Source organism: Gopherus evgoodei, chromosome 3, assembly GCF_007399415.2.
Source record: "Gopherus evgoodei ecotype Sinaloan lineage chromosome 3, rGopEvg1_v1.p, whole genome shotgun sequence".
Classification (NCBI taxonomy): domain Eukaryota; kingdom Metazoa; phylum Chordata; order Testudines; family Testudinidae; genus Gopherus; species Gopherus evgoodei.
The window spans coordinates 86566329-86581200 of NC_044324.1; the positions used below are offsets into that span (position 1 = coordinate 86566329).

At 35.0% G+C, this 14872-nt stretch overlaps 1 protein-coding gene across 1 annotated transcript in view; it reads right to left on the minus strand.

Annotated features, from left to right (window-relative positions):
- Window positions 1-14872, minus strand: part of ASCC3 (activating signal cointegrator 1 complex subunit 3) — a 544482-nt gene that overhangs the window by 144499 nt on the left and 385111 nt on the right. Inside the window, exon 17 of the mRNA XM_030556009.1 lies at window positions 879-998. Coding sequence (XP_030411869.1) covers window positions 879-998 — 120 coding nt within the window. The remainder of the gene's footprint in view (window positions 1-878; window positions 999-14872) is intronic.

A 14872-nucleotide genomic window follows, 5' to 3' on the forward strand; every position in this document is an offset into this window, starting at 1 on the left:
CGCCATTAAGCCACATCCAACAGGATTACGCCTACCCCCAAAACCTCTAAGCAGTTTCAAAGAGTTGCCATTAAAAAAATAAATAAAATTCAAGAGAAATATTTCCTTTGTTTTTTCCTCCTACCACTTTATGTTTGTCTCCTGCCTATCGAATTACTATTGTTGAAGGCTCTAGTAGAGCATATACAGCAGTGTTAAAGAAAAATAGGTATTTACATTTCCTGTAAACTATGACACACCAAATAGTAAAAATAAGGAATTCCACTTTAAAAAAAATATATCTGTGTTCCGATTTATTCCAACACACAAAATAATATCTAAAACCAACATCAAACAAAGGTATAAAACTGGATCCCAAGAAAAAGATTTCAAATCTGATTGAATGATTGATTTTTATTAACCTGTTAAATTAAGGGAATATGCTGTCTAATAATTTATGATACTGCAAGTGGTGAGCTCTTCTAAAACAAATACTTGACATAGGAAAAACCGTGTGTAAGGCAGAGCTATGGTTCAAGAACCTTGACTGCATAACTCATCTCTGACTTTCACTACTGAAATGCTTACACTGACTAAAGCATGACGGCTGTTTTGATAAGAATGAGTGCTATGTGTTGATGGCTAATTTGGCCATTGAAAATGTATTTTGTATGATAGTGAGTAAAAGTGTTTGATAGGACAACTCAAAAGGGACCTTTTAACTTACTATTTTTTTTAAAAAATAACTCTCTGCTCTAGAAAATATCTTCTCCCTTTTAAACACTTAAAGAATTGCTGATGTCAGGTAAAGCAGAAATAGCAAATATTTATCTCCACATCAGGAAAGGATTACAGAACCAGAAAGCAGGTTAGATATTTTTTTAAAATGCATTTTCTACCTGATAAGCCTTGTGACTGATGCCATATACTAATGGATTTGCTCTCATCCGTACATAAAGATAAGTGTAACTTATCCACTTTACTGCTTCCTCCACATTAGTTACTGTTCCAAGAGCAACCTATAAGTAGGAAGAGAGACAAAAATTGAACTTACATATTAGAGGAAAACACAAGCATTAAATTCTTAATATACTGAATTCAGACCATTAGCACTAGATTAGAGAAAGTGTCCGAAGCTTTCCATTTTAAATATACTAAAATAATAATCATATAACAATCTCTTCTGAACCACCTATATATCTGCATTTCTAAAGCATAAATAACCATGGTATCTTTTTTCACAGTAGATTTCAGATACCTGAGCACCTAAATGATCTTTTAATGTAAAAATTATAAACAGTAGAAAAGATCACGCAATATAGGCTTCTACTACAAGGAATTTGTAATTCTTCTATGAACAAGATTCATATTTTAAACCATGTAAACTTACCTTCCCGTCTGAGTTTAACTGAGATGTTTGCAACCTGACTTAAATTGAAAATGTTTCAATTATATTCTCATATGTGTTTAAGAAGCCATATTATAAGGGAAAGTGTCCTGAAATTGTGGAAATAAGATGACTATAGATATTTTTCAAATCAAACAACATTGGGACACCAGGATTTTTACCATGTCTCCATATATTGTCATCACTTTAAAAATAGGTTTCACCTGCCTTTTATCTTTGAAGATTCACATACACATGGTCTCTCACCAGGGCCAGTTGTAGCGGAAAGTGAACAAGGTGCTCACCCTGGGTGGTAAATTCCGGGGGTGCCGCACTGCTGGGTGTTTTGTTTTGCTTCGCTATGACTGGCCAGCCTATTTTATTATTGTTATTTTTTGCTCCGCTGATTGGCCAGCTTATTTATTTATTTAGTTATTTGGCTCAGTGACCAGTGTGGAGGGAACAGAGATTGTAAAAACATTTTTCACTCTAGCCAGCAAAATGGTTAGGGCTGCTCCTGCCTTTAGCACACAGCTGTAGTATCAGAATGTAACTGAAAGTTGAGTGGGTGATTTTATATATTTCTGTAGACTACTAATGCAACCATACTGAAACAATATCTCACTCAGGGAATCTTTTTATAAATTAGTGGTATTGACATTACATATTTACATTTTTAAAAAGGCAACTTCAGTTCTAGTTCTACTCACAAAAGGCAACAACTATTTTTGTTTTTATTCTAACATGTTAATATTATTTGGCTGTGAGAATTGAAGATTTCCATTATACTACTCAAACAAAATATACTCTTTTGCTTTGTTTCTCTCCATATTGTTCGGAAAACTCTTTAACAACGACTAATATTAAAAGAGCAATTTGTTTTTATGGTCTGTCTCACATAAATCCATTCAATTACTTTAAAAAAAAAGCACACACAATGGTAAGCAATTTCAAATTCTCAGATCTACAGATCTATATGTTAATAATAGGGAAATTCATTATTATTATTAAATAGGAAAAACAAAAAACCCAACCTTACATTAAAAATATTACTGAAAACCCAAATCCACTGTTAGTTAAACCAGTTTAAATCTGGAGTAACCCTTTTTGACTTCAATAATGAATGTTCATACTTAAATCTCAGCTAGGGCTATGCTTCATAAGATTGGCTTGTTTCGCAATAGATAGAAATGGACACCAACTAAGTAATATTTTGATAAGTGCATATATTCATGGGATACTGAACGGGTTAAGAATGCACACTTATCCTAAGCTACTTTAACTCAATTGAAAGGGAGGGAAGACATCTTATCCAGTGCATAAGCTCATTATCAATTTGCTACCCAAACTAATTTGTGCATATGATTTCTCCCCATGACTCAAAAAAACCCTTTCCGGTACATAACCTGGAGTAGCATAATGACATCTTTCAATATTACAAAACCCCTCCTGAAAATATCTAATTTCAAATCATCAAAGTATAATGCTCTTATTCTGGAAGATAGCAAAGTCTGACATGAGTTAAAAACAAACCACTGTTTTTGCCTCATTCATTTTAATTACTAATTTTGCATTTAGATTTGTTCACAATTAAATATTTCCAAAATTAAAAGCAAAGCTAAGGAGGAAGATAGTAAGAATGTGTAGTATAGATGGGTTGTAGATGAAATCTGTAAATGTTTGTAAGGCTTCAAAACCTATTAATGCTCATCATTTTTTTAAGGACTGTACTGACTGAATGCCATATGGAGAAAATAGTGAAAGCTACTTTTGAATATTTGCTGCCATCTAGTGACCACCTCAAGTTCCTGTGGATTGTTGGGTAAGGTCAACAGGCTAACAACAAAGTACTTTCTACTGCAAACCCTTCAGAGTAATTATGAAACAAATGGTCTATAAAATGAGAGGGCAGCTTCTGATAAGTTTGGAAATTTAGGACTGGTAAGTGGAGTGAAAAGACTAATAACGGTGTTTTCATCTTTAACGAAGTCAGAAACAAAATTCTAAATTGTTGTATTTAACATAGTCTTAGTACAGCAGTTTTTTTTTAATTCCTTAAACAGTTACTTGGCTGTTATAAGGAGAAACAATGGTCCTTACAAAATACATATCATGTTGAAACTGAACTGCTGATTGCACCTTTTTATCTGATGGATAGACAACTATTAATTATATTGCTCACACAAATAATTGTTACTACGAACTGTGCCTGAAAAATGAAAGGCTGGGTTTTAAAAATCCAGCACACAATGTGTATTAGAGTGAAAATGAAGGTTATTTAATTCAACAGTGTAGGACTTTTTCAACTAATCGGTCAAGAGCTTATGTCAGTACAACTGTGACTGAAAAAAATCGTAACAGCAATAATGTATAGTTTTAATTTTAAAAAACCCTACGCAAAGGAGAATAGCGAGGTGAGCAGCAATTCAGAATACAGCTTAATTTACCAGTTTTATTTTAAATAAGTCACTAGGCTTAACAGTACATCATCTGTAAACATGTTTTACATAATTATGTAAATTTTCACTTATGTAAAAACATTTTTACAGAAGTGATCTTTCTTCTCTTGAGTACATATATAATAAAAGACCTTCAGAGAAAATAAGTTTAAAAAACTTTTGAACTATATTTTTATGCAAAATTTGCTAGTTAATTGAATAGAGCTACAAGCATTTTACCAATAGAACACCCTCCCATCACTGTCTGATAAAGGAACATCGCTGTATATGACCTCATATAGGTATGACAGGACCGGCTCCTCCTTTCCCATCAACCATTAACCCATTATGTTTAAATTAAGAATTAAAAAAAAATAAATTAATAATCACAGGACTCAGCAGATTGTGCCATATTTATAAAGAGAAATCAGCCTCAGGGCCAATCAGAAATACTCAGATTTGAAAAGAGAAACTGTCCTACCCCAATAAAGAGAAGGGAGCTGCATCATTCTTCAGTAAAGAACTTGAGTAAAAGGCATAACTGGGGCCAGATCCCGAGATGGTGCATGTTAATGAAATTCCACTGGCTTCAGTGCAGCTAAACCAGCTGAGAATCTGTTGAGAAGTGTGCTAGTGATTGTTTACGAACATTTTAGTGGAAGTAGCAATACTGCAAGTTAACTGAAAATGTTGAAAAGCCAAAGGCATTGACAAGACCATGAAACAACAATTTTTTTATGGCCTCTGATGAGGGCTAATTTGACTGAATAAATCTGAACTATAGAAGCATTCTATTTAAGTTCAGGAATATAGTAGCTTTTTATTTTGTAAATATAGTAAGAACTATTTTTCTTATTTCTTTGAATCTCTTGTACAAAGATCAAATAAAGTCAACCTATCAATTCACTATCTTTTAAACATATTCTCTTTGCTAGAGCTAAAAAAGAAAAGCTCAATAAATCCTATCAGAATCAAATTTTCTTTAATTCTTCACTTTTCCATGCTAAATTATCTTAGGCCTGGTCATTTCCTCTGACATGTAAGATCCACCACTGCTGAACTTTTCCAGACCTATTCTGTCTCAGTTAGATTCTTCTTAAATAGCTTGTCTACACTCATCTCATTGCAAATCTTGCTAGCACTGATGAAGCTTTACAGAGTTAGCAATATGGGAGACTCTTCTACAGAGAAGGTGCCGGTGGCCATCAGCACTTCAAGAAACCATATCTTCTAGACTTGATCTAAAGGGAATTTGAAAACTGGTGGCAATATGCTGGTGACTGCTCTACAAAACCAAAACCACTCCAATTGTTTCTGCCACAGTCCATAGTTGGGTGATTCTGGGGGAAAAAAAGCCAGTGTAGACACAGCCTATGTGAGATGATCAAAACTGAACACACTATGTCAGATGATGGTGTGCCACTGTTCAGTGTAATGGTATCCCATTTGCATTTTATTTTATTTTTTCCCCTTGAAATGTTTTTGGCCTATTGCAGACATATTCTGCTACTTACGATGATTCCTGCAACTTTGCAAGCTTATATCTAATCAGTATACATGTGGAGATCTAATCAGTATATGACTATTGCTGAACTCCAAGAGATAAATGATCAGGATGCCATCTAGAAAAACAATAGACTACTGTAACTGGTTTGACTTACTATTGATTTTCTGTAATCAAGCAAACACCAGTCTTTCCTGCCTTGTCATCAGAGGGCATAAAAAAATCGGTGTTTCATGGTCTTGTCAATGCCTTACTTTGGCTTTTCAGCATTTTCAGCTAACTTACAGTATTGCTACTTCCACTAAAATGTTCGTAAACAATCACTAGCACACTTCTCAACAGATTCTCAGCTGGTTTAGCTGCACTGAAGCCAGTGGAATTTCATTAACATGCACCATCTGGGGATCTGGCCCTTAAAGTACAATATTACAATTACATTACAATACGTTTGGTCTTTTAAAAAAATAATAAGACTTTAAAAATTTCAGAATTTCATTCTATTTCTTTGCTTATTTATATGGTGGATCAATAATTAAGAGACTTTCTAAATGGTTTAGTGTTGCAGCATATCACAACTTCTTAGTTTTTTAACTGTTTAAGGAACACTATTTATCATTCATTATTATTTTTTATTATTGTAGCACCTAAGAGCCTCAGCCTTAGACCAGGATCACATTGTGCTAGGTTCTGTGCAACACAGAACAAAAAGACAGTCATGCTTGTTTATTATTTTGGGAATTTGAATACAAAATATTCCTTTCTACACGTTTGTCAATTTTTTTTATCCTCTCTCACTCCCAGTTTTTAACTTAGTGCAATAAAAATGAAAATGACTATATTTTAGCATATTGCATATTCTCTAAAAAAATTTTGTGATCTGGTCAGTCTTACTAACTACTAAAGTATATATATCATATGATTCAGTTACTCCCCAACTCCTGCTTGTGTTGTTAACTTCTCTGACTTTATAATGCATAGCTTTACATTTCCTACTGAAGATAATGTGTGATCTATGATATCATATTTGCAATGGGTAAAAAAGCTGTAGCATTTTTACAGAGTACCATTTGGGTATTCAGTTACTGTTAAGATCATTTCAATTTCCATTGAGGCCACCTTTGGGCCTAGGATGGATTTCATTCATGTTTGAGGACATTAAATTATGCTACTGAACATTTTAATGCCAATTTAGTAAAATATTATATTCCTCTCTGTTACAGATCTGCAGCCACAATATTATAGATTACTTACAATTCTTCATAAACAGGCTAACTGTGCTATGGATGTTAGTCTTACTAAGAATATGAAATACTTGCACTCCATTTTTTAAAATTTAAATATTTTGGCGCCTAGCAGTTACTCCAGATGAGTACTATTCCAACATTACAGAGCACTTTCTCCCTCATCTGTCCTACTTTTACCTACTCCTTTTCCTTGTGACTATTCTACGTGAGGATTAAGTGCCCATTTGGATACATACCAGCTCAGCTGGTACTATGGAATGATATTTACCTTTCCAAGTCTTCTGTAATTAGTTTGGTTTGATGGTGTCTAAGCTAATGAAATGTAGATAATTTATTATTAAATGGAAGAAAAACAAATAATAATGCTACATTAAAGCATCACGGTTAAAATCACAAAGGCAGAAAATGCAAAAGTTTGGGTTCCAAAAACAATGCTAATGGCCCATTTGTTTAACAACAGACAGCTGCAGCAAGTCTGGGTTAGCAGAAACTCGGTACATTGATTTGTTGTGTGTTTGTACAATGCGTAGCACAATGAAGTCCTGATTTAACTGGAGCCTCTGGGTGTTGTTATGCTAGAATATAATAAATCATAATAAATGGCAGGTACTAGCTTCGTCTTTACAATGAATGAAACAAACATTTAAAATGGAAACTGTGAATTTGCAGAATATTCTAGAATGCAGCAAAACAGCAAAGAATAATGAGCATGTCCCTAAAATGATGTTTACTGATCCTTGATATGAAGCTAGATGTTTAGCTAGCTGATTTTAAAAGTGCAAATTAATTAAAAAAAAATTGGACTTTTGCCCTTCTTTTCTTTACTCTATAAAGAAGACCTGCAAAAATTAATCCTCCTTCAAAAAGGATATGTTTTCTGCTTGCTCTGTTTAACCATAGAAATATCAACATCAGGTATCGTCTTTGGTTTTTCTGAAAAAACACAATAATCTTATGACATTATACTTTATTTGAAGAAGTAAGGTGTTGATTCTCTAATATAACGTTCCTTCTCCACAATATTAGTCAGTCACTGGAATTAAATAGACATTAAGAAAAAAACAAACCCCAAAATTTTAGACATTCTAACTAAAGGCCCCTCCCCTCCTGAATTATTCTACCTGCTTGGGATGCTATCATTTCACTAGTTCCCCACTTGTCTTAGGGCAGAGAAACCTGAATTTATAATGTAAAAATAAATTGGAAAAATAAATACTTTTTGGGAAGGGGAAAAAATAGTAAAAAATTAAAATCGTCCTTTCAGGCCTTCTTCCTACAGCATAAGAAACAAAATAAAAAGCATAAACCCAATATTTTCCTATGAAATCTTTCAGGATTTTGCTGTATGTTTTCCCAATGAAAATATGTACACTATCTCTAACACAAATTGTCCTAGCAGAGTCGTGAGCATCATCTCCTATGTTAATCCAAGCCCTCTGAGTAGCCCAAGAACATGAAGAGAAGTCACAACAGGGCTAGGGCTCTTCTAAAAGTCTTAGAAGATGGCAAACAGTGATGCTCAGAAGTAATTATTTTTCCAATTAAAAAAATTATTGTTAAAAAAAAGTTTTCCCTTGCCAAGCAAAATCACTAAAACCCAATGAACACTATGTTGAAGCAAAGTTTCAAACTTAACAGGACAACTGGTGCCACTAATGCTCTCTTCATACCAGTTGATGATCTGGCCCACACTGTTTCTTCATTAGCTCTATTTACTAGAGTAGAACTAGATTTTTTTAAATTAAACATGTATTATTAATCAATTACAGCAAAGACTAAACATGTAAAATTTCATTAAAAAAAGCCAATATTTAGGAAGTTATGAATGTGAAAACAGCATTATAACAGAGATCATTTTGCAACTTCTACTGTTGTCAGCACTAGCAGGTACCAGTGAATATGTTATTGTTCGCAAGCTTCATTACACCGTGACCCCCTTCTGACAACAACAATTACTACACAACCCCAGGTGGGGGCATGAAGCCTGAGCTTGGCTTCGGCCTCAGTCCCAGCAAGTTTAACACCAGCCCTGGTGACTCCATTAAAACGGGGTCGTGACCCACTTTGGGGTCCTGACCCACAGTTTGAGAACCGCTGGATCAGAACCATTGACCAGTCTAAGAATTATTTTAGTTACTATGTCTGGATATGTTTTTATTTCACATTGGACATGGTTGCATGCATTCCAAAATCTTTAGCACCAGCTAGAGCTCTAATTTTTATGTTTTGATAAATAAATATATAACGTGCGCGTGTGGAGTCTGGGTAGGAGGACATCCATTCATTCTGCAACAGTCCAAATTGCTAGCATGTATCTAAGATTTTAAAGTTCAGCTGGACAAGTTCTGCCTGCTTTATAGTCAAAAAACAAAAATAAAAAAAGAATCCTTTGATTTAATAGGGAAAAAACTAACTACAATTAACATTGCTCTGTTCCGCAAGTGCTAATTAGCAATAGTGTGTTATGTATTTAAATCAAAATTCCTATATCATCTTATGCAATTATATCAACTAAAAATAGTATCTCTAGAAAATAAGATGGGGAGAGACTTACATGGTGTTATCAATTACCTTCATTAGATTCCATCAAAAGGATCCTCCTACATCCATCACATTTAAAGATTTATATCATAGCTGTACAATACATTAATTAGTGATTGTCCTGGAAGAACCATGCATCTGTCAATGTGATTTACAATCTTCTACCTTCTTCCTCACCTCCACCAGTAATTACTATCTCTACTAGAATATATGAGTCATGACTATTAACGCTGGCATTAGGAGCTAAACTGGCATATCCTATATGTTGTGCTATGCCAAGTAACAGTTTTGTGAACTTCTCCAGGGGCCAAAGAACTCTCAAATCATTTCTCATACAGGCTTTTGAAAACACGAGTTTTTTAAGCCAATTCCACACCTAAGTTTTCTGAAGGTGCTCATTGCAACTGAAAGTCTTGTCTGGCCAGGAGGAAGAAAAGAGTTTAGGGCTCTTTTAAATGTCTCTTCTAAATTTGAGTTACACAGGACTTACCTGAGTGGAACCAAATAGGGAAGAGGAAGTGGACTGTCAAGAGGAAAGCATTTATATCCCATGCACTCTGGAAGGAACTCTCTTTCTCATTAATCATAGATCAGCAACACCCACCCTCCAACCATGGGATCAGAGTAAGACTGTGGTTTTTATGATCTGCTGTGGGCATTGCACTAGTCATCATTTTTCTTTCAGGGTTGGGAAAGAATTTTTCCCTCACTGCCAAATTGGCTGAGGTGGAGTGGGCTTTTCACCTTGCCCACAGGTCAGGGATCCAGTGGGGGTAGGTAAGGAGGTTAAGCCAAGATGCCACAATTTAGCAGGCACCAGGTGTTCAGTGCACTACTAGTTATAGAGACGATACAGTTCCCTAATAAATAGAAGTTGGAAGCGGATTTAGGGGAAGTCATCCATTAAAGAAGCTGGGAAAAGGAAGGTTGGAGTTCCTAAAGTCAGACAACAGGGAGACAACCCACCCCCCTTTTTTCCCATGAGAGGAGGATGGAGGGGTCCCAGCAACAGGCTTGGACCTGGTTAGAAAAGGGGAGAGTTGACAGCAGCCCTCACAAATAAGTGGAAATGATTGAGAAAAGCCCTGTACAATTTCTTACCGAGTATTAGCAGATAAGTTAAATGAGGAGAGATAAGGACTAATTAAACTACATCCATTGCTGGTTGTGGAAAAAAGGCAAAGCTTCATTAATAAAGTATTTGCATAATGCTTCAAGATAGGAAAAATACATTAACATAGCTTCCCATACATTAAAAAGGCAGATTCTAGAAAGACAGATGCACAACCAGCTACTTTTACAATAAGTCCATACCAGAAAACTTGCTGAAGAACAGGCAATACAATTGTCTGTTTCTTTAAAAATCACAAAGGTAGAAACCTATCACTAACACTTACATAAGAAAACTTGATGCGGTTTTGGCAATAACTTGTGGCATGTTTCCAAATGCAGATAATGTCCTTTTCGCAATGACCATTATGACCCGATGTTAGTGTTAAAACAGTACTATAAAGATGGACACTTCTCTGCTTCTAGACCATTCACGAGAAAAAATTTCAGTAACTCTGATTTTGTAATTTACTGTAATTTCTAGGAAAACAGAGCTCTTAGGGGGAACCCATCACTCTTCTAGAAATTAGAAGACTTGTCCAAAAGTTTTTGTCAGAAATTCTCCAAGTTCTCTTTCCAACCTCTCAATCATATATAATTTATGTTTGTTATTTTAATATTATTATCTCTACCCCAGAAAAGACCCTGGGTAGCTTAATTAGTTATTAAAAATAAGTTTTATAGTTAAACAAATGAACAAATGCTTAACAGATATAAAAATCTTGGCTAAACTCCTAGTTTTTCAGTCATAGGATTATCCATATCTATTAAACTGAACTTTTTATTGGCATGTAGTATTCAGTATTATAAGGTAAGACAGCTAATTGATAGGATTTCTTCAAATCAGAAAGGAGTTACCTCTTCTTTTGTTCAAAGGACAGCAGTTAGACACAAAAGCTGGTATTTGAGTTGGAAACTTTCAAGCCCTTTATTAGTTGGCTCAATCTTCTGTTCCATACTATAGCTTTTAATTTTGCACTGTTTTCCTTCTGACAGAGGCACAAAACATGACCGTCTCCTTTCATGGATTTTGCCTTTTCTGCACAACTACCAATTGGCTTAATCATTGAAACCTTAGTGTGCTGTGGGACACACAAACCCCTTAATCTATGGATATGACCATGTCTCTGTATTTTCTATATTAAATCAAAGATTAAGGTATAGGTTTAGACTGCAGTTTTCAAAGTCAACTGAGGGTATATTTTAACAGAAATTGTGTATCAAAATGCACAGAGATATAAGAATTGCCATACTGGGTCAGACCTGTGGTCCATTTAGTTCACTATCATGTCTCTGACACTGGATAATACCAGATGCTTCACAGGAAGGCACAAGAAACTTCAGAAGAAGCAGATATGTGGTAATCTGCCATTGATTAAAGGTCTCATCCTGATACAATAGTTAGAGATTGGTTTAAACCCTGAAACACGAGGTTTTATCTTCCTTCCATTGTTCTTTTCATTAGTATTAACAGCAAGTCTTGTTATTCATACACTTGTCCAATTCCTCTGTGAATCTTTATAAGTTCTTGGCCTCAATGACATCAATGAATTCCACAGCCTAAATACGTTTTGTGTGAAAAAGTATTTCCTTTGTAAGTTTTTAGTTTGCCATCTTTCAATTTCATTGACTCTCTCTCTTTTCTTGCATTATGAAACAGAGAGAACATCTGATATATATTTTTATCATGTTTCCTCTTATTCATCTCCTTTCTAAGGTAAAAAATCTCAATCTTTCCAGCCTCCATATGAGAGTTTTTCCCCCCCTATTCATACACCTTGCCTCCTCTGAACCCCACTCTTAATTCTGCAATATCCTTTTTGAGTGATCTGTATTGTTCACAATATTTCATTTGAGTCTGCATTTTTAATATAGTTTTATAATACTATACTATACTTTTTATGTATTGCTTTTCATACCATCCCTTATGCATCTTGGATACTCTTTTTAACCAAACCCGCACATTGACTTTAGGTATTAACTGAGTGGATCACAATGATGCCCAGATCATAGCAGTAGCTTCACTTGACATTTTTATCCCAGAATACAAAAGAAATAGAGAACATCTATTTGCACAGAACTCAAATTGTTAGGTACTGTTTTCTCAACTCATGAACTGGAGTCAAGAAAAAACTCCATTGCAAATTGTGCTGAGGTGACAGATTTCCAGTCAATTCTGTAGAGAGAAGATCTCCATTTGCATTAAGTTTTGGAATTTTTGCTTCACTGTGCACACATCCCTCCAGGTATGCATACAGGATGTGTTCAATACAACAAACCTAGTTATGTCAAATATATACAAATGTGGTAATAACACAATGTGACATATGTTAGAAATCTAACAAGGGGCTGTTTCTGGTACAAAGTTCTTGAGAAAATGGCTCAGTTTACTTCAAGTCTGCTATTTGCAGGTACAGTATTTCTTGAATTTTTTATTTTGGATATTGTGTTACTTGGCCAATTTATTGGAATGTAAGTTAGCTGAGGCATACATTAGTCTATTTGACAAAGTGTTTACATTCTTTTGCATGAACATAGAGTATTGATGCACTCTTTAAGCCTGGGTTAGAAATAATCAGTAAAAATGCTTGATTTACCTACACAGCAGAAAGACTTGATAGATTCTACTGAGTTTCTTTTCAGAGTTTCATTTCTATTTTACCACAGCTATTAGATTTACAGCTTCACTTCCCCCTTTTCTTGTCCTGACCCTCAATTTTTATTAAAGTATATTAATGACTAACCTTAGTCTTTCATCGAGACAGAGAGAAAGAGAGAAAGCACTAGAATGGGTTACCTAGGGAGGTGGTGGAATCTGCATCCTTAGAGGTTTTTAAGGCCCCGCTTGATAAAGCCCTGGCTGGGATGATTTAGTTGGTGTTAGTCCTGCCTTGAGCAGGGAATTGGCCTAGATGACCTCCTGCAGTCTCTTCCAACCCGATTCTTCTATGATTCTATGAAATCTTGGTCTGGCGGAAAATGGTGGGAGATTCACAGGCCCTCTCTCTTTTCTTCCCACAAGCAGATCAAAGGTGTACTGGGAGAGGAGCACAGCAGGGCTGCTGTCAGCTCTGTAGTAGCAGGCCTACGGAACTCAGTGCTCAGGACAGTAGCTGATCCACCAAGCTCCCTCCAGGGCTGTTCTCCTTTTGCTCTGCCTCATTTGGGGGGAAAGAGGGATTGCAGATGGTCACAGGTGTTTCCTTTTCTAACCCTCCTGTCACTCTCTCTCCTATTCTGGGGTGTGTAGGAGGAGGGGATTCTCTCTCCTTTTGCCCCCAAATCTCACCAGATTCCTTGGGGGGACCACTAGGAGATGCTCCTGTCCAGAACCCTTGTTACATTCCAAAACTTCCAGACATTTTTAAATTGCATGGTGCTGTGGGAGAGGGATGGGAAGCACATGTGAACATTTCCATCCTTCCATAGTATTTTATGGCTAATGCTCTTTGAAGTAGCTGAAGCCTTTTCAGGCAGGTGCTGCAGCCCCAAATACACCCATCCCCTGGGCTGTACTGATATATAAATCTACTTGGACAGGGATTTTTCCTGCAAACAGAGATTGAAAAGAGAGTCTCAATCAAGAGAGCCCAAAACATCAAAAACTAAGAGACCCTCAATCTGGCCATTTGCTCACCCTGACCCTCACACTTCTATGAAGAGGGGTACCAGGAAGCAGACCTGCACTTTTCAGAAACTATACATCTGTTTTAGCTTTATGTTTGGTTTTTAGGTATTACTCACATTTTTTCCTTTTTTATATAACTTGGCCCTCCAATCACCAAAAAACAAAAAGAGACCAATGTAGTGACAAACAGTAAAGCAAAGAAATACATGGATAAAAGAATGAAACATATACCCAAACATCAAGACATACATGTGATCCATTAATGAAGTCATTAAGGCTTTCAAGGTTTCAATAAGTTACTGAAAGACATTTAAGTTAAATAAACTTTTTTTCCAATAAAAGTGAAGAAATTCAAAGTTATAAGTACTTTTGAAAAGTGATTTATCCTTCTTGATTTGGAATACATACTTAGATTTCTGAATGTCCCAGAAAAAATGTTTTTTAATTGGTTACTACAATGACTAGCCTTTGAAAAGTTATATTTTATTATGATTAAAGCAAAATGTAGTCTGCAAATAACTATGAGATTTAAAAAAAAAATAGATTTTTATTGGAGATTTTAATTTAAGCAAACTAATGACTTGCTGTTTGTAACAAATCTGTTTCAATTACTACTGTAAAACTAATATCAAAGAGAAAGAACAGGTCAAACGAGAATACGAGTTACACTTCCTAGCTCAGGTTCAATAAATTAAATATTAGAGATTTCACAAATAAAGATAACTTTTCCAAAAAAATATTTTTTAGAAAATTTCTTGTTTTATTTTTTATATATATATAACTGTATAACTGTATAACAGTATAACAGTAAAAGGAAATATTTTTATACTTTGCCTGTATTAATAAATTTTATACAGAGCATTGGAACAATCCAGTTATGCTAATTAAATCCAGATTCTCCTAAAATAATTCTGTGTAAAAATATAAAAAAAGATTATAAGTTCTTCTGTAGATGGGGCTTATATCTGCTATGTTGACTCTCCATATATTGACTTGCAATATCTATAATTACTTTCTGCTGTGCTTGTAATGCCGTGAGAT